This window comes from Rhinatrema bivittatum, chromosome 1 (genome assembly GCF_901001135.1).
Source record: "Rhinatrema bivittatum chromosome 1, aRhiBiv1.1, whole genome shotgun sequence".
Lineage (NCBI taxonomy): Eukaryota > Metazoa > Chordata > Amphibia > Gymnophiona > Rhinatrematidae > Rhinatrema > Rhinatrema bivittatum.
In genome coordinates this window covers 258241490-258262921 of record NC_042615.1, presented here as the reverse complement: position 1 = coordinate 258262921, position 21432 = coordinate 258241490, and the positions used below count along the sequence as shown (strand labels likewise).

The 21432-nt window shown below is 43.1% G+C and overlaps 1 protein-coding gene across 2 annotated transcripts in view; it reads right to left on the bottom strand.

The window, feature by feature from the left end:
- Window positions 1-21432, bottom strand: part of ATRN (attractin) — a 504108-nt gene that overhangs the window by 134666 nt on the left and 348010 nt on the right. Inside the window, exon 25 of one of the 2 annotated variants that reach the window (XM_029594059.1) lies at window positions 2753-3104. The exons of the other annotated variant lie outside the window; for it this stretch is intronic. Coding sequence (XP_029449919.1) covers window positions 3066-3104 — 39 coding nt within the window. The 3' untranslated portion in view covers window positions 2753-3065. Of the gene's footprint in view, window positions 1-2752; window positions 3105-21432 lie in introns of those variants that run through there. 2 annotated transcript variants of the gene reach the window in all.

The following is a 21432-nucleotide window of genomic DNA, read 5'->3' as shown; positions in this document are numbered from 1 at the left end:
ACCGGGGCCAAAACGATCGCTGAGAGCCATCCTAACACCACCTGCCAAACTTGTGCCACTTTAGGGCATTCCCACCATATATGGTAGTAGGTACCAATATGGCCGCAGTCCCGCCAACATAGGTTAGATAACATTGGCCGAAACTTGTGGAGCCGCTCTGGCGTGTAATGCCACCGATAGATTAGTTTATAACAATTTTCTTGTAAGCCAGCCGAGACAGAGCATTTGTGGGCTAAAGAGTAGATAGAATCCCAGTCTCGGTCTGCTAATTGGCATTGAAAATCCATTTCCCATAGCTCACGGTGACGAGGAGTCTCCTTCAGGAGCCCATTAAAAAGGCCGTATATCTTGGAAATGACACCTCTTATAGTAGAAGCACATTTAAAGTAGGTCTCGAACAGTGTCCCTGTCAGCTTCAGAAATCCCCCCCTTAACCCTCGCTGGACAAAATGATAAAGTTTGGCGTAATGCAAGAAATCCCCTCCACTCACAGAATATTGGTTACCTAATTGTTCAAGAGACATCAGAGACCCCTGGTGCTGCACATGTACCAGTCTGGTAATACCCAGTGACGCCCACAGTTTCACAGTCGCAGAATTATCATGAATGGGGTAAACAGTGTTTGTATAAAGATGAGCCATAGTCGAGTACCTTTCAGGCCCCACCAGCTTAGCCTTCCATTGAAACCATACCTTGAGTGTGGTGCGGAGCGCGAATGGTGTATGTGCAATAGTTCCCCAAGTCAAATGTGGTTGCCAGGGAAGAGCCGATATGGGAACCTTCCCTACTAGTGCCTGTTCCAGTAGCACCCATTGCGGTATATCAGTTGTGCGGTGGATAGCTACCAAAGCCCAAAGCTGCGCCGCTAGATAGTACCACAGCAAGTTAGGTAACTGGACTCCCCCCTGAGGTTTCGTCCTGTACAATGTCTTCCTGGCCACCCTGGGAGGACGTTTGCGCCAAATATAGATGCATAGAATTTGCTGCCATTTCTGTAATATAGAGGTATGCAAGTAGATGGGGATCGTGGTAAACAAATATAAAAATCTGGGCAAGATGTTCATTTTAATTATGGCGAGTCGACCCAACCACGAATGCATCTGATGCTGCCAATTGTTTAAGTCTTTGCGGATGGTTTGTATAAGAGGATCATAATTTAACTTATATAATTGGTTAACTGTTGATCCTAATCTAACTCCCAAATATTTAAGGGAGGTGGTAGCCCATTTAAAAGGAAATTGTCTCCCCAGCGACTGTACCCCAGATGTCGACATAGTGAGATTGAGGATTTCCGATTTATCATAATTAACCTTCATACCTGAAACAGAGGTAAACCGTGTTAATTCTGACATGACCTCCCTAAGTGAGGACTCCGGCTCAGTGAGAGTGAACATCACATCGTCAGCAAATAGGGATATCTTGAAGTGGTGCACCCCCTTCCATACGCCCACAATCCCCTGGGAGTTCCGAATGGTCGTAGTAAAGGGTTCAAAAAATAGGGCAAATAATAAGGGAGACAAAGGACACCCTTGTCTGGTTCCCCTCTGAATCTCAAACGGGGTACCATAACTCCCATTAGCCTTAACGCGTGCAAGGGGATGGGCATACAACTTTTCCAGCCAAGTCACAAAAGATGGACCAAATGACATGATTTTCAGTGTCTGAAATAGAAAGGGCCAGTGAACTAAGTCAAATGCCTTCTCAGCATCTAAGGAGAGAAGGACAGTCGGCACCCCCTCAGCGTGCACCAAATCAATGTCGTCAACTATCCTCCGAACGTTGTCCGCCGCTAGTCGGCCAGGGACAAATCCCACTTGGTCGTTATGTACTAAACTTGGTAGAACTCCATTGAGCCTGGCGGCCAGGACTCCGGCTAATATTTTAAGATCTATGTTTATTAATGAGATGGGCCGATATGAACTACATGTTGTGGGGTCCCTACCCAGCTTTGGCAGCACCGTGATGCCTGCAGTATTAGCGTCACATCCAAAAGTCGACCCCTGTAATAAGGAGTTGAACGAGTCTGTCAAGGGCCCCACCAGGAGTTGTGCAAATTTACGGTAATAAATACCTGTGACGCCGTCGAGGCCTGGTGTCTTTCCGGGCTTTAAGCGTTTAATGGCAGCGAATACCTCAGCATTCTCAATAGGCTTATCTAAAAACGCCCTCTGTGAATCGGTCAGGGATGGCAAAGTCACTGATTTCAAATAATCGGTAATGGCAGCGTCAGTCACCTTGCCGTCAGCAGTATAAAGGTGGGCACAAAAATCAGTAAAAGCGCGTCGTATACCCGATGTTGTAATGGCTGAGCCCTCTGAGGTAACTATTTTGGCAATCGTCGCCTGTGCCCGTAGAGCCCGTAATTTGTATGCCAGATAACGCCCTGCTTTGTTGCCTCCCTCAAAGAATTTCTGCTTTAACAGAAGCATATGATGACTAATAACCTCATCGTCCAAGGACCGAAGTTTGCTCTTAACCTGTAACAACTGATGATAAACAGAATTTGAGGATTGGCACTATGCTGCTTAGTCAAGGCCCCTAACTTAATTTCGAGGGCAAGCCTAGTATTCTCCCGAACCTTATTGCAATATGCCGCTTGGGAAATAAAAAGTCCCCGCATGACAGACTTGGAGCATTCCCATACCGTTAAAGGGTTCATACCCTCAGTCTGGTTTTCCTGAAAAAAGTGTTTCAGATGTGACTATTATTTATTTATTTTATTTATTTACAGTTCTTATATACCGCACAAAGGGTAGGGAACTATCCGTCTAGGCGGTTTACATGTTAGTACATACACAAACAATATTGTACAGTTACAAAGACAGTTCATAAAATCATATACAAAACATATTAAAATTCATAAAATAATCAGATAACTTTTCAGGATCATGTAGTGTAATAAACCTAGTATATATTGTATGCTTGAGTGAAGAGATGAGTTTTTAACAGTCAGAGGAAACTTAGTAACAAAGTCCTGGTCCTTAAGTAAGCCCTTATTGAGTCTCCACGGCCTTTACCCTAAATCAGTGTCCAGTAGTGCAACCTCTATCCAGACGGGAGCATGGTCAGACAAGGTGATATGTTCTATCTCCGCTTTCCGGACCCTATTTTGCATTTGAGAGGAGACAAAGAAATAATCAATCCTGGAGTATGTGCCGTGAGGGTGAGAATAAAAGGAGTAAGATCTAGAGTGTGGGTACCTCTTCCTCCATATATCTAAAACACTCCATTTATCCAGAAAGCTGCGCCACTGAGTCCTAAAGCTAAGTGCGGTACTGGTACCTGTGCTATTGTCCAAGGAGGGATGTAAAGTGGCATTAAAATCACCCCCTAACACTAAGTCCCCTTCTAAATGCTGTAATAAAACTTTGTCAATTTGATTCAAAAAGTCCACCTGGTCTGTATTTGGGAAGTGAACATTAAGGAGTGAAATGATACATTTTTCTAAAAATAAGGGTGGGTAAAAGTATCTGCCCTTGGGATCCAGCAGTTTAAATAATTCCTCATGAACACAGACAGGCGAAAATAAGATGCCCACCCCAGCATATTTTTGAGCTTTAGAACTAGCTGCCCAGTAACTGGTAGGGAATTGAGGAAAAGCTAAGAGCCTTTCGTGGTGTTTCCTCACATGCGTCTCTTGAATGAATGCTATCCCCGCCTTATGGCGCTGAAGCTCCCTGGTGAGCAACAAGCGTTTCCTCTGAGTGTTCAGCCCCTTCACATTGATTGAGAAAATCTTAGTAGCCATCTCTCATATGAAGTAAGTAGCTCTCCTAAAGAGAAGATGAGAAATCCCCTACCCTGGAAATAGACCCCACCTAATAACAAGGTTCCCCTAAGCATCCCCTCCATTCCCATTATTCGCAGAAGAATGAATATGTGTCCCAGTGTGTTCCCCACCAATCCTATAGTATCCCTTCAGCCCTCCTTGGGATACATTAAAGTGGAGGCCGTGTACGCCTGACTGTCAGCAGCCAGCAGCCACCAGCCAGCAACCCCCCCCCCCCCCCACAGCCCCAACCCCACCGATTATGTAATCAAGAACAAATAAACCTCGTGATGTCCTATAACTATAACAAACTGAGCGAAACAAAAACGAGAAACCAGCGCAGAGTACACCTTTTTAACCTCCGTGCCCAGCCAAGTATGCAGATAGTGGCAAGACCTGGCATTGTCCATTAGGCATCCGTGGCTGCTCTTAATCAGCCAACCAAATAGGTAAGTCCTCTAGGCAGTGGAAATAAGCCTTGATCCTGCTGCGGGGAACGGCGTACGTCAGATTGCCTCCGAAGCCTCTTCCCTCCCTTGTCTGCCCGCTGCCATCTGGGAGCTGGGTCCAGCCTCTCCGGTGTGGGCGCATTCCTGGGGAGCTTGAAATGATGCTGGGAGTTGCGCTTTAGAAAGGCCTCCAGCGCCTCCACTTTATTTTTAATCTTATAAGTCAACCCCTGAACTTGAAATAGCAACCCAAAGGGAATGTCCATCGGTATTTTATATCCTTCTCCCGCAATGCCAATGTCACTTCCCACAGATCATACCTCTTTTGCAAAGTGATAGGAGCCAAGTCTTGGAAAATGGTGATAAGGTGATTTTTCCAGCTTATCTCCTTCAGCAAGCGAGAGGCAGCGTAGACTTTCTCCTTAAGTTGAAAGCTGTGAAAGCATATTACCAAGTCCCTCGGTCTCTGATCTCGGCGCTGTCCCAAGGCCCTGTGTGCACGATCCAATAGGATTTCCGGGATGTCGGACGGTGAATCAGTAGCACTGCCTTGTCTCCCGGAGAGTATATGAAGACAGATTTGTTGGGCCACCACAGCTGCGTCAGCGAATTCCTGGGTATCCGGCACCCCCCCTGATGCGAAGGTTATTTCGTCTATTCCTGTTTTCCAGGTCCTCAATTTTCTCTTGGAGCGCTGTAATATCAGCACTGTGTTGAAGCCCCTGAGAATGCAATGTATTTAAGGCCTCTCCATGCAGGTCGACCCGATTTTCAATTTCATCTGCCTGGTTCCCCAGCGCCGCCAGGCCCTCCTTTACTTCAGCAACCGAGTCCATTATCTCTGTTTTATGTTGCTTCATGTCTCTCCTCAACTCTATAAACCACTGCCTCATCTCTTCGCGCGTAAGGGGGGGGTTCCCTCCGAAGTTGCAGGCTTGTCTGGACTAGTTTCATGAGGCGCCATGTTATCCTCCACTGTCTCCTGCTGCGTTTCCTCCGTCAGGGCCACCATCTTGTCTGGATCGGGCGGGGAGCTTGCCATAAGAAAACTGCCTTAAATCGGCAGTCTTCCTCTTCATGGCCATCGGGTCGAGGTTGCCGGCGATGGGGGACACGTCCCAGGTAATTCTGACAAGATTTGCTACGTTTGCGCTGGTTTTGGCGGGATAAGGGCTCCCGGGGGATCGGAGAACAGCAGCTACGCGACTGCTCTCATCGACCACGCGACAGCGCCCCGGTAAAATTAATTTTAATAATTTCTCTGTTTGGCCTACTCTTTTTTCACTTTTTAAGGAAGGATTTGCTTCTCATCCTATCAAGAAAACAAACAAGTTAAATTTCTCAAGTTGTTAATGATAGGGACTCAAGTACTATAAATCCAGGTAGGCTCATGGCTGGCTTGTGGTGTGTGCAACCCGTGCGATCATACAGGGAGCCGAGAGTTGGGGGGGGTACCACAGACCCTCAGCACAGAAGGTGGAGTAAATTAGCCTGAGGATTGAGCATCCCCTAAATAGGCCGGTCATACATGATTTCTCTCTGTTCTCAAGACATGCCCTGGGCCACAAAGGACTACATCCCACGGAAGACGATGCAGAGGCCTGGTCTGCCATGGACTTCACTCTAGGGTGGTACAGAAGAGGCATGAGCTGCTGCGGGATGGGGAAGAAAAGACCCTGACAGAGAATAGGTGTGCAATGCTTGTGTGCATATGGAAGCCAGAGCATGTGTGCACCAAGGTGTGAGCCAGAGCTTGTGGGTGTGTGAGAGTATGTGTGGGAGCCAAAGCCTGGCTGTGTACGTGGAAGTGTGTGTGAAAGGGCATCTGTGAGAATGAGAGCCTGTATGTAACGAAGGTGGGGAAGAAAAAGGAGGAGAAAGAAGAGACCCTGAAAAATGAATCAGAAAAAGACAGTCAATGGAAAAGTGGAAACAGACTGCCACCAACCCATTAGAAAAATGAAAATATCAAACAAAGGTTTAAAAAAATATTTTGGAGTTTGTAGCAATAGAAACATGTCATTCTTGGCAATGGGAATTTCTTATATTTTGTATTTTGTTCTTTCTTTAGAGTTCCACTGCTCAAAGTCTCATTTCTCATGCTTTCCGAGCCTGATAAAAAAAACAAAAACTTAGCAGGATAAGGTCCACTTATCTGGCTACATGATGCCCCTGCATATCAGGCTGCGTCACTAGGCACCACATAGCCAGATAACTGACTTATCTGGTTAAGCTTTTAGCCAGATAACTCAGGAGTAGGGAATGGGTGAATTGGAGAGGAGTTGAGTTAGCCAGATAATTTACATAAGCTCTGATATTCAGAATTAGCTGGATAACTTTTCTGGCTAACTTTATTGGGCTACAGGGCTGTCCTAAAGTTAGCCTGATAAACTTATCTGGCTAACTATAGCCAAATATTTTGAGAGGTGCTGCCATGCTGCCTGAATATCCCAAATAAGCTAGCAGGTAAGTTTATCCAGCAAACTGAGCCAAGCCACAAAGTGGCTTAATAAGGACCCCTTCATTTCAGTTTTGTTTGCATATTTGTAGTCCCTTATTTCTGGATTAGGTAAGGATCTGTCTGTGTTCTGCATGTATGAGGGAGGTGCAAAATTTCTGCTAGCGCATAGTTTCTCTGTGACAATTTGTAGTAGTCTGGCTTCTTCTGTTACCACCGTAAGTGGTATTTTAGCGTTCTAGGGCCTAGCGTATTATTTATATTGCTGTCTTTTTATAGATAAAGTTGCTGCTTTTTGTGTCCTGAGAGTTAGTGCTGTTTATTATAAGGGTACCATATAAGGTTCTAGGTGTCTTTTTTCCCCCCCCCAATGGTTTGTATTACTTCACAAGTGTGTGGCAATGGAGGAAGTTTGTTTTGCTTTTACTGAGCTGATTGTAAATTTTTGTTTTTGCACATTGGGTTGTAATGTGAACATGAGAAATTGCCACACTGGGTCAGACTATGGGTCCTTCAAGCCCATATCCTGTTTCCAACAGTGGCCAATCCAGGCTACAAGTACCTAGCAAGTACCCAAACACTAAGTAGATCCATGCTACTGACGCCAGTAACAGTAGTAACTAGTCCTACGTCATCTGATTAATATCAGTTAATGGACTTCTCCTCCAAGAAATTATCCAAACCTTTTTTAAAACCCAGCTACACTAATTGCCTTAACCACATCCTCTGGCAACAAATTCCAAAGCTTAATTGCGCATTGAGTGAAAGAATTTTTCTGATTAGTTTTAAATGTGCTACTTGCTAACCTTCGTGGACTGCCTCCTAGTCCTCCTACTAGCTGAAAGAGTAAATAACAGATTCACATTTAGCCGTTCTGGACCCCTCAAGATTTCCAAGGCCTCTATCATATCCCCCCTCAGCCATCTCTTCTCCAAGCTGAACAGCCCTAACCTCTTTAGCCTTTCCTCATAGGGGAGCTGTTTCATCCCTTTATTATTTTTGTTGCCCTTCTCTGTATCTTCTCCAATGCAAATATATCTTTGAGATTTGGTGACCAGAAACGGTACACAGTATTCAAGGTGGAGTCTCACCATGGAGCAATACCGAGCATTATGACATTTTCTGTTTTATTCACTATTCTCTTCTAATTTCTAACATTGATTGGTTTTTTTTTTTTTTACTGCCACAGCACACTGAGCCAAAGATTTCAAGGTATTATTCACTATGATGCTAGATCTTTTACTGGGTGGTAGCTCCAATATGGAAACCTAATGTCATGTAACTACAGTATTGGTTATTTTTCCCTATATGCAACATCTTGCACTTGTCCACATTAAATTTCATCTGCCATTTGGATGCCCAATCTTCCAGTCTTACAAGGCTCTCCTGCAATTTATCACAATCAGCTTGTTTAACTACTCTGAACTGTCCTAATTCTACTCTGCACCTGTTGCAAATCTCATGATTAGGATTGCTATTTTACTGTAGTTATCTTCTCTGCCTTTCTGGAAAAAGGATTCATAAAAGAATACAATGATATTTGTGTTATTACATGAATGACTGGATCTGATGTATTTGTGTGTTCTTTGCTTTTTAACATTATATCCTTGAGTATTCATAACTAATAAATATAAAATACATATAGATTACTAAAGCATGTTTTGTGTTAGTGCTTGAAATTGAATGTGTGCATGCACTTGAGGGAGATACAGAGCCAGTGTATGTATGAGACAGCCTGCATATGTAACAGAGGTAATATGTCTGAAAGCAGGGGCATGTGTATGAGACAGGGAGAATGTGAGGGAATAAACATGGGTAACTGCATGTGAGAGCATTGTGAGAAAGAACCTGCATACATGTGTGTATATGAGGGAGAAAGTCTGTGCATGTGAGAGAGGGACTGTGTGTGAAAGCAAAGGTATATGAGAGAGGGGTTTTACGAGAGAATGAACATGTGTGTGCATGAGAGAGAAGATAAAGTTTGTGCTATACCATCTTACTGGATGCACAGTATGAAATGAAAACTGCTAAACTACTATTATTCAGGGATTCTAAGAAAAACTTCCTCAGGGACATCAACGGGTCTCCATGCTATTATGAGCCAAATTGTCAACGAATACTTTAAAGTATTTTAGCTAATCAAAAGCAATGTTCCCTCTAAGCTGTGTGGGTATGCCGCCATGCACATCAATCCTTCCTGCATGCAGCTACAGTATCTCTGTGCAGGTAGGAACTTGACTGTCTTCCAGTTTCACTTCCCTGTTGCCTGCAGCCAATCAGCTGAGCCTGAGAAGTCGAAAAAAATCAGCTGAGCTTCATTAAGTTCTGTGACCTGCCTTATTCAGTCCTGCCGTGTGCATGGTGGAGAGAGCCAGAGGAGAGTCTGAACTTACCCTTCCTCCTGGTGGTTTTAGGTTTTGCTCCTGCCTGAGGATAATCACTGAATTCTCAACTCCAATGACCTGACTAAAGGGGGAAATGAAGCAGAGCAGAATTGAGAAATTACTACTTACCTGATAATTTCCTTATCAATTGAGGAAGATAAATAATGGAGTAACCTAGGGATCTGTACAGAGATCAGTGTTTTTAATATATTTATAAATGATTTGGAAGATGGAAGCGGTACAGAGAAGGGTGACCAGAAAGGTGGAGGGTCTTCATCAAATGACATACGAGGAGAGATTGAAGAATCTAAATATGTACACCCTGGAGGAAAGGAGGAGCAGGGGTGATATGATTCAGACTTTCAGATACTTGAAAGGCTTTAACGATCCTAAGACAACGACAAACCTTTTCCATCAGAAAAAAAATCAGCAGAACCAGAGGTCACGAGCTGAGGCTCCAAGGAGGAAGACTAAGAACCGATGTCAGGAAGTATTTCTTCACGGAGAGAGTGGTGGATGCCTGGAATGCCCTTCCAGAGGAAGTGGTGAAGACAAAAACTGTGAAGGACTTCAAAGGGGCATGGGATAAACACTGTGGATCCATCAAGTCTAGAGGACGTGACTAAAGAGGGCGTGGCTCGCATACAGAATGCTGAACAAGCAGCAGCCCTCAAGATAGAAGGGCTCAAAATAGAAGAACAGGAAGCCGCTGCTGCCACAGCCGCCGCCGCAATGCGCAGAAAGGCTGAACTAGAGATCGCCTCAGACCTGTTGCAGTAAAAGGGAGAAGCAGCAGCCCTTGAAGCCCTAATTAAAGGTCTTGTTGTGTGTGTGTGTGTAGGGGGGGGGGGGGGGGGGGCAGTTGTCACAGCCATGAAAAGTAGCAGACGCAGGGATCAATAACCGGGGCCTGCAAGCCCAAAGCTGGAAGGAGGCAGCAGAACACTGCACGGAGCGGCAGTAGCCACAGAGGCATTCACGGAGCTGGATGCCAGTGGTCGGTGTTCCACCTTCACGGAGCGGAAGAATGGAGGGCTGCCATCTCCTAAAAAAAAAAAAAACAGGGGTGGGTAAGAGTATGTAAAATTACCGGTGAGGTCATAGGCTATAGGTATTGCCAATTATTAGGCTTGTTCAATATTTGTTGTTTGTTAATGTGGCTCGTGGAAATGGGGGCTACTACCTGGAGATAATACCCTTGTTCGGTGTACATACACACGGTTGATGAGACTCCATCATTGCTCTGGGCTTCAGCGGCAAGAGGTAATGTGGAAGAAAAAAAAATAATAATTTGTATTCACAGGGAAGCGAGGTGTAGCTGGGCAGATATTTTACTTTCAATGCATGTCCAGCGTAGCTCTGCTTCAACGGCAGGGGTGATAGTCTAATACTTCTCCTTCAACGCATAGCTCTCTGCTTCCACAGCAGGGGGAGCGAGGAAGGGAGGATCTGTATGTGGATTGCATAGTCTGGGTGGACAGGGGCAGGGGTATGGCCTGCTTGTTGCAGCGGTTGCTTTCCCTAATTGAGCTAGATATTTGCTTGGATGCAGTTACAGCACTGCTCTCTACATTGATGGTGGGGGGAGGGGAAATAGAACTAGAGAGTACTGGAAGACAAGCGTAACAAGTATGAGAGAAAGAAAAAAAAAAAAGAAAAAAGTACATAGCTTGCTGGACAGACTGGATGGGCCGTTTGGTCTTCTTCTGCCGTCATTTCTATGTTTCTATGATTTGGAAAAGGAAACAACTGAGGAGATCAAATTTGCAGATACAAAATTATTCCGAGTTGTTTAAAGTCAAGCAGACTGCGAGAAATTGTAGGAGGACCTTACAACATGGAGACTGGGCATTGAAATGGCAGATGAAATTTATATCATACAGACTTTCAGATACTTGAAAGGTTTTAATGATCCAAAGACAATGACAAACCTTTTCCATCGGAAAAAAATTAGCAGAACCAGGGGTCACGATTTGAAGACTCAGAACCAATGTCAGGAAGTATTTCTTCACAGAGAGGGTGGTGGATGCCTGGAATGCCCTTCCGGAGGAAGTGGTGAAGACCAGAACTGTGAAGGACTTCAAAGGGGCGTGGAACAAACACTGTGGATCCATAAAGTCTAGAGGACGTGAATGAAGAGTGGGTGGCTCGTGGGAATGATGGCTACTACCTGGAGATAATACCCTTATTCAATAAACATACACACGGTTATTGCGACTCCAACATTGCTCTAAGCTTCAACGGCAAGCGGAAATGTGGAAAAAAGGATTTGCATTCACAAAAAAGCGGGGAGTAGCTTGCTTGTTATGGCGGATACTACACCAAACCAAATAAGCCTGATACTTCACTTTCAATGCATATCCAGCATAGCTCTCTGCTTCAATGGCAGGGGGAATGAAGAAAAGTGGATCTATATACAGACAACAACCAACAAGGACTGAATTATATAGTCTGGGTAAACAAATAAGCATGGGTGTAGCTTGCTTATTGCGGCGGTTACTACCCCTAAGCAAGCTAGATATTTCACTTAGATGCAGCTCCATCACCGCTCTCTACATTAATGGTGGGGGTGGAAGGGAAATAGAACCAAAAGGTTACTAAGAGCCATGAGTAACATAAGTATGAGAGAAAAAAAAAGTGCAAAACTTGCTGGGCAGACTGGATGGGTCATTTGGTCTTCTGCCGTCATTTCTATGTTTCTATGTTATATATGTTTCCATGTAATGTGGACAAGTGCAAAGTGATGCACTTAGGGAAAAGTAATCCAAACTGCAGTTTAATGATATTAGATTCCATACTAAGGCTTACCACCCAGGAAAAAGGTCTAGCCATCATCAGGAAATTACATTGAAATCCTTGGCTCAAGGTGCAGTAGTGGTCAAAAAATATCAAACAATGTTATGAATTATTAGAAGAGGAATGGAGAATAAAATGGAGACTATCATACCATCTCTTTATAGCAGCATGATGTGACTGCATCTTGAGTGCTATGTGCAATTCTGGTCACCATATTTTAATAACGATATAGTGGAACCAGAAAAGGTTGAGAGAAGGGTAACCAAAACAATAAAGGGAACTGAACAATTCCCTTGTGAGGAAAGGCTGAAGAGGTTGCGGCTCTTTAGCTTTGAGAAGAGATGGCTAAGGGGAGATATGACAGTGTCCTATAAAATCATGAGAATGTGGAATGGGTATATGCAAATGGTTTACTCTTTCCAAAAAATAAAAATACTAGAGGTCATATCATGAAGTTAAGTAGCACATTTAAAATGTATCATAGAAAATAATTGTGCAATAATTGAAAAAGTAACAAATGACAGCAGGTAAAGAAGCTCTGGAATTCATTGTCAGAGGGTGTGGTAAAGGCAGTGAACATAGATGGGTCTAAAGGTTTGGACAAGTTCCTGGAGGAATAATCAATAAACAGTTATTAACCACGTAGACTTGAGGGAAAGGCACTGCTTATGTTGTGAGTTAATATTTTGAACCCTGCCCAGTAAACGATGGGAAATCAGTGAAGACTGACAAAGCTAAGGGTGATACAATCCACATGACTGCAACCAATTATCATCTGGGTTGCTGAATTCTAAACCAATCCAATTATAGTATCTCAACTGACATTTTAGCAAGCCAAAATAGAGAGAATTACAATAATCGAGTAGACTGTATACTAAGTCCTGCACAACTGCATGAAAATGAGGTTGTTTGCCACCATACAAAATATGATTTGAAAGGGGCAAATTTGAGTGCTTTCTGGATCTGAGGTTTCAGTGAAAGGCAAGAATCAATCACACCACTGAGATCTTGAACTTCTGATCGATAGGGAAATACTTGATCCCAAAGTTGTCAATGTCAGGGCTCAGATGGGGCAGAGTATTTACTTACCCACAAAACTTTTTTTTCTTCTTAAAGGCAAGTCTGTCAGATTACATCCAGCTCTCTATTTGCATACATGAAATTAGTCAGAAGGGTTATTTGGAAGACAAGAATACCTTGGTAACAAAACAGATATCATCTGCTTAGATTTTGAAAATGATCTTGAAAGAAGCAATCCGATAACCCACTGATGGAAATGTATATTTAAGGTAGCAGCTGATAAGACAGAGCCTTGTGATATACCAGAAATAATTGATCTTGGCAGGAAAAGTTGCTTATCTAGCTTTACTAGCTGGACTTGACTAGGTCAAAATGAGAAAAACCAGGATAAAATGTTACCTCCCAAAAAATGATTACTAACTAGTTACATAGTATATCATGAGAATGGGTGTTGAATGCCATAGAAATAACCAATAGTACTAACATTATAGAGCCACCCATGTCTAGCTCCCATAGAAAAGAGTCTGTCAAGGTAATCAATAGGTTTCAGTGATGTGAGCTAGTCTGAATCTGCATTAGTAAAGCAATACATAATGTTATCCAGGGAAAGGATTGGCAGATAACATTTACCTAGGTACATTTATTTTGAAAATTGCCCTCTATGTATCTAAATGGACTATCATGACAACCACATCACTTTGAACAAAAAGGTTGAAATAATGGAAACAAATAACTAGAGCTGATAGCTAAGAAAAGAAATAGTCTGCAAAGCTAAGAAATAGTGATATTCTATAAAATTCCTTTATCAGTGTTATCAACCAAATGTTATGTTGCTTCATTTCCACTTTGATTTCCAATGTAGTCTGGTGCTGTTAGTCTTGCAGAAGGCATTAGGCTGGGTGTTAGTAAATACAGTCTTGAGTTAGTTAGAATGATTGAAATCTCTTCAGTACAGGAACTTTTCTGAAATGAGCCTATTACTAAGATCAGAGGAACACAGAGAGAGAGACAAATGTAACTTTAGAAGACAATGAAAACATATCAAAATAAAAAATGAAAATGGGGTAGAACAAAAACCAAAACATTTTTATATTACACCCTGCAAATAAACTGTGTTCATGATCAGTATTGCTGTTGTACTTTAAGCAAATTCCAATATGAGTGGGCCTGAGTATAACCATAAGTTACAAGCCTTTCTAATAAACCAATGAAGTTTACCTGATTTCTAAACAGAAAACATGGTTTTGCTGATACAGAACAACGCCTGTGTCTCTATTACAAAGACATGCTCTTTTCCACCCCACCTATAAATTATTTAACACTACAATTCATGCAGGTGAAAAGTGGCAGTTTCTCAAATTTCCATAAAAAATCTGAGTGTTTGCAAATTAATTTAATATAATCAAACTTAGGCTCTGTGAGCAATTATAAATGCAATCTGTAAGCAATTATGAAAAACTCTCTTCATTTATTGGGACATGAGTAAATAAAATTCAGTTAAATATTTTCAAAAATAGCTATGTACAAGTTTCAAAGTTAGTTTCAGTTCCTTTCCATTAGCTATTCTCAAGCTGCTCTATTTTACTTTCCAAAAACATAGCAGGAATTAGGGCACAAAACTTATTAAAATATTAAAACTGACAGCCAGGAGCTAACCTGAGATATTAAGAGTGACTACATACATCCCCTATGGCTGAAATTCTATTATCTGCATTTAATTTTTGTCTGGATTTACTTTTACATTGAGAAGTACAAATTTTACAAGTGTTGAAGATATAGCACAATTACAGGTCTAACAAAAGCATTAGCTGGATGGACCAATCATTGCATCTTTACCAGCTGAGATGTACAGAGATCAGGCACATTCAGAAAAATGAAACAAAATAGCTCATGTTTCAATCACTTCACACATCTAAACTGTGAGGACAAAAACTTGGAAGCAGGATGCCAAGAAGTTACAAACTGTACTTTGCATAGAGCTTTTGTGACAAACCACTAATGCAAAAACAGTGTTTTAGAGTTTAACAGACACTTATTAGCATTACTACTTTTTTTGTCACTTACCAGAGTTTCAAACAGTTGATGCTGGGGTTTCCTTATCCCTAAATAAATGCTAAATTCAGCAAATGGCTCTTACTCCGAGTATGGATGAATGCAGAAAACTTTAAAAGAAAAATCACCTCAATCTTTTACTGTTCAGCTCTTTTAAAAATTAACTGTAAAATACATTCTAGGCCCGTATGCTTTCTAAAAGCAATTCAGTGATTTTTGAGAGAGGTGGAGCAACAAGAGGAAAAAAGCCAAAATTCAGTCAGTACTGGCAAAAGCACAGCTATCTCAAATACAAAAGTCCATTTATATGCTTCGAGGTTTGCCTGCAACAGGGGGGGTGGGGGAATCCATGTACATGAAACATTAGGAACAAGGACCTGTAATGATAATGATCACTTTACAGCTCTGTGAGAAACAAATTTACCTAATTTCCCTAGTTTATATCTCTATATCTATACACAAACACGTAAAATGCACCCTGTGTCAAAGCATTATTAAAAGATAAACAAAAAGACATTAGTATCAGTTTATTAGTTTCAAAAACATGTCACTTAGAAAAGCCATCCAAAATATGAATCATACAATATTGTAAAACCATCATTTAGTCAATATTCATACCACACATACTCTACACTTTTCATCAACATGTGTTATAGTGTTAATGCATGCGATAATAGTTACCGCACAGCGCGAATGCCATTTTTCTAAGGGGCAGGATTGGGGAGGGGTTTTAGCAGGATTAATTAAAATGAGGGCCTCCTGAACCATCCGGTCCAGTTCTTCTCAGAGACCTGGAGCAAGCAGCCCCGGGCTCCGGAACAGAAGAGGGAGGCTGAGGCATAGCCGGAGGGACCATCTTTACAGGTGGAATCGCGGCTCCCAAACCCCGATCAGGTGAGGGTTGCCTCGGTGACCCGGTCGCAGGCTCGGATGGTGGCGAAGTCGATGATATCGCTCCCTTGATGGTCCGAGTCTTACGATGTCTATGGTTTTTTTCCCTGCGATCCCCTCGATCCTGAGGGGGAGTAGAGGGTGTCTATGGCCGTGAAGACATCGATGGTGGTTGGTCACCGGTCGATACTGGCGTGAAGTAGATGGTGCCAGTTCCGACGACGTCTATGCAATGGACGGAGTCAGGATTTGAGCATGGAAGAGGAGTTCCATCTTCTCCATTCTGGCTTTGCGACCTTCTGGTGTCATGAGGGCACATTTGGTGCAAGTCAGGACATCATGCTCACGACCTAAACACATTACACAGACTCCATGGGGGTCTGTGATAGACATGGTGCGAGTACAGTCCGGGCACTGACAGAACGCAGACGCCATGGCCACTGAAAAAAAATCGAGTCGCAGTACGGTCGCCAGCCAGTAGGCCGCAAGGGCCAAACTAGACGGTAATAGACGGAAAACGGGTAAAAACTGACCGGAGTACCGCGGTCAGAGAAAAGTTAGAGGAGGGACCCCTGTGGGGCAATTTAACTTTTAGTAATTCCGTGAGGAAAATTCCTGTCAGGAATCTCTTCATAGCTCCTTTCCCGCGAGGCTACTGCTGCGCGGATAAAAGAAGACTGAAGGGGGGACCCCTGCTGGCTGCAGGGTTGGTGCCATGCTGGGCATACCCAGTAAGGGCCAGTCAAAGTTCTGGAAACTTTGACAGAAGTTTTCCGTGATTGGGCTCCATCCTGATGATGTCACCCATATGTGAGGACTACCATCCTGCTTGTCCTGTGAGAAATTATTTTCCTCTCAATGCACAATTAAGCTCTGGAATTCATGAGGATGTGGTTAAGGCAGTTAGCTTAGCTGGGTTTAATAAAGTTTTGGACAAGTTCCTGAAGAAATCCATAAATTGCTATTAGTCAAGTTGACTTAAGGATTAGACACTGCTTATCAGCATTAGTAGCATGGGATCTATTTAATGTTGGGGTTCTTAGCTGGTATTTTTATCCTGGATTGGCCACTACTGGAAACAATTTACCTTGTCAGCAAAATTAAATATGTAGGCGATTACCAGTTATGGGTGTACAATATCTTCTCTTGCTGGTCCCACGGATACAGACTTAGTTTCAAGGGTAAGGCCCAAACACACAGGAAAACAAACCTGGACCAATTGAATTTTCTTGGCTTTTAACATTTTCTGGAATTCCATAATACACACATTCTTCAGACTTCCATTTTCTTGGTCCTCAATATGCTCCATATATTGTTCATTTTCCTTTTTGAAAGCAGCTAAATGGATTGAAACTGCTTTGATGCCATTTCCTGACATGAAACACAATCGATGTCTAATTCTGACCACAGGTCTCTTAACTCCTTTGTGAATTTGGTCGCGCTAAGACTGAAGCTTATTGAGGTGATCATCAAGTGCCGCTAACATACTCAGATTTCTTTTTTCAAGTCCTCTTTATAATTGTCCAGTGATCTATCTCAAGCGCCATTTTAGTTTACAGTGATTTACTCTTCACAAGTTGATCATGCAGATTTCACAGACATTCCTTCCAGGCTCTCCAGAGAAGAAAATTAATCAAGCAAGATTACATTAATTCTTCTTTATATAGTGGAAAAAAAAAAAGTAAAATTCAATGTTGAGATGGCAAATTTTATAAATATGTAGCTGACCCTGTGGAGCTCCATCCACATGCAACTTATCAGCAAGGCAGCATTCTCTAGAAGTCCTCATTCTCGCTACTTGATAGTGGTTGGCATATTAGATGACACCCCAATCTGAGGTTGGTATCCACTTGCAGGAAAATTATTTCTGTTCTATCCAGTTTCTGTATAGGGACTAGTGTAAACTCAGGAGTTTTCTGGAAATAACAGCTATTCCTCCTCCTTTTTTTTGTTTGGCATGAGGCATGTGTAAAGCTATAGTCGTAACGGCAGATTTGATTGAATTGGGGGGACTTTGCTTCATGTGCCCATGTTTCTGTGTGGCACAAAATGTCAGGCTGGTCATGTTAGGAGATTGTGTAGATGGTTTAACTTGTTGTGAATGGAACAAGTATTTTAGAAGCAGTGTTTTTATTTTAGGTTATTGGTTCATCCAGGTGGAGATAGGTGTACAATTTTGGAATAGTGGTATCAATGAGGTATCTCTAAAGGATTGGCACATCAGCATAAGAGAAGCAGCCAATAAAAGCAAGTTTGCTTACCGTAAACGGTGTTTCCGTAGATAGCAGAATGAATTAGCCATGCTGTCATGGGATCTGTCAATCAGGTCTGGGAGGCGGAGCTTGTCAAAGCAGAGATCAGAGCTTTGCTCTCTGCGGCTGCGCGTGTGTTCCCACGCAGTAAAGTAACGGGATCTCCTCAGTCTGTGATTAAGCCTTAGTGTAGTCGAAGACTAGGTGACTGCCAGGGAGGAGGGTGGGTCAGCATGGCTAATTCATCCTATCTACGGAAACACCGTTTACGGTAAGCAAACTTGCTTTTTCCCCGTCGATAGCAGGGCTGAATTAGCCATGCTGTCAAGGGAGTCCCAAGCTCCCGATCACGTTTTTGATATATATATGTTTGTACGTGATCTTTGACAGTGTGGCAGTCACCGTGGACCAGAGGATAGAGATTGCAGGATTGCTTGCCCTATCTTTGCATCCATGGCTGCTTGTTGTTCAAGGCAGTAGTGAGATGTGAAGGTATGGAGAGATGACTATGTAGCTGCCTTGCAAATGTCTATGGGTTGCACATTCCTTAGGTGTGCTAATGAGGCTGCTACTGTTCTGACTTGGTGAGCTTTCGGCTCTGAATGTAGTTGTAGTTTCTGTTTTATGGTAATAGAATTTGATGCACTGTGCTATCCAGCTGGAGATGGTGCCTTTAGCCACTGGTAATCCAGGTGCCTTTGGGTCAAAGGAGACAAAGAGTTGAGAAACAGGGGAGTCCGAGTTTGTCCTTTCTTTGTAGTATGCTAAAGCTCTTTTACAATCTAGTGTGTGCAGTAGTTTTTCCCTATCATTTGCATGAGGTTTAGGGAAAAAGGTGGGTAATTCCATGGTCTGATTGAGATGGAATTGGGAAACCACTTTTGGTAGGAAGGAAGGGTGAGTTTGAAGAACTACATTTTGGTGATGAAGTTGCAAATATGGAGAATAATGGACCAAGGCCTGCAATTCACTAACTCTCCGTGCTGATGTTACTGCAACCAAGAATACCACTTTCCATGTGATGTATTTAATATGTACCGAGTCCATGGGTTCAATTGGGGAAAGCATGAGCTGTTCCAGAACTATGTTGAAGTTCCACGGAACTGGAGGTTTAGATATCGGAGGACGAATGTGAGTTAGCCCCTTGATGAAACGAGATAGTAAAGGGTGATTGGATATAGGAATATTGTTAACTGGTCTATGATATGCCCCTTTGGCACTGAGATGAACTCTGATGGATGATGTTGCTAGACCAGCTGTATATAGTGTATGAAGATAATCTATGAGCAATTCAGCTGAGCAGTCCAATGGTGGTACACCTTTGGAAGTGCACCATGTAGCGTAACATTTCCATTTATAGCTATAATTTTTCCTCGTTGAGATTTCCTGGATTCTAACAAGATGAATTGTGCCGAGGTGGAAACTCCCTGTTCTGTTAGAAGGAGCCTCTCAATCCACACGCTGTCAAGTGGGGAGATGAGTGTAGCGGGTGTAGAAGCGTCCCGTGATCTTGGCAGAGAAGACCCTGGTTATTCGGTAATCGAATTGGATCCATGATGGATAGTCAGAGAAGGAAACTGTACCACAGTTGCCTTGGCCAAGCCGGGGCTATGAGTATCAGTTGAGCTCTGTCTGCTATGCACTTTTGATTTGTCCTTGTTATGAGTGGTATGGGAAGAAAGGCGTATAGGAGGCCTGTCGTCCACGGGATAAGGAAGGCATCTTGGGTGATCCTGAATTGGCTTGGTCTTATCCAGCAGAATTTGGGAACTTGAGCATTGATCTCCGTTGCAAAGAGATCTATCGAAGGCGTCCCCCACTGCATGAATGTGTCTTGGGCTATTTCTGAATTGAGTGCCCACTTGTGAGGATGAAAGATGCGGCTTAGCTTGTCCGTTCTAGTGTTTGCAACTCCTGGTAGGTAAGTTGCCTGGAGATGTAAGCAATTTCGATGAGCATGTACGAAGATCATCAGGGTCTCCTTGCAAAGGGACCATGAACCAGCCCCTCCTTGTTTGTTGATGTAAATATTGCGACTTGGTTGTCCGTGTAGATCATGACCCTACGTTCTTTCTGGTGGACTTGGAACACTCGTAATGCATTCCGAATCGCTCTGAGTTCCGACTAATTTATTTGCAAGTTTTGTTCCGAGATTGTCCATAACCCTTGTGTTTCGTAAATCTCGAGGCGTTCACCCCAGCCCTTGCGAGACATCTGTGGTTAAGACTGCGTTGTGAGGGGAACTGAACAATGCTCCCTTGGATAGGGTGAAGTCTAGGAGCCACCATATTATATTTTTTCTCATTTCGGCAGTCAACGATAACTTCTGTGTCAATGGTTGCGAGTGCTGTTTCCACTGACGTTTCAAGCCCCATTGCAGCCATCTCATGTGTAGCCTGGTGTTGGGAACCATGAAATTCGCCGCTATGTGGCAGAGGACTACTAAGACTTGCCTTGCTGAAGGTCTCCGAGCATGGTGCAAGGTATGTAATAGAAGATGGAATTTTGATATTCTGTCGCTTGGTAGGAATGCCCTGTTGCGCATAGTGTCCAGACATGCTCCTATGAACTCTAACTGTTGTGTTGGTTGTAGGTGTGATTTCTGAAGATTGATCACCAATCCTAATTCTTGCAAGCATTGTATCACTTGATGGAGGTACTCGAGTAAGATGTTTGGAGTTGGGGCGATTATGAGACAATCGTCCAGATATGGAAATATGGTTATACCTTGTCTGAGATGGGCCACCACCACTACCATGCATTTGGTGAACACCCTGGGTGCAGCCAATAGTCCAAAGGGGAGAACTTTGTACTGGTAGTGTTGATGCCTGTAGCGAAAGCATAGGTAACGCCACGAGTATGGATGGATTGGAATGTGTGTGTAAGCATCCTTCAGGTCGATGGAGCACATCCAATCGTTGGTTTGAATCAGAGGAAGGATTGATTTCAACGATACCATATTGAATTTCTCTTTGGTGAGAAATGTGTTCAATTCCCTTAGGTCTAGGATGGGGCGAAGGCCACCCGACTTCTTGGGTATGAGGAAGTATGGGGAATAAAATCCTACTGATTGGGTTCCCGGGTAAATTTGTCGAATTGCTTGTTGTTTGCGAAGCAAAGCAATTTCCTCCCCTAGTTGTGGTTGGAAGTTGTGAATCTTGAAAGTGGAAAGATGAGGTAATATGGGTTTTGTGACAAATTGGAGTTGGTAGCCGTGACAAACTATCTCCAAAACCCATTGATCGGATGCTATTCTCTCCCAGGCTGCCAGGCAGGAATGAATCCTGCCGGGTGGTGCTTGATGTTGTGGTGGTGGCGGCTGGGTAATTAAGAAGATGAATTCGCTTTCACTGCAGTAGCC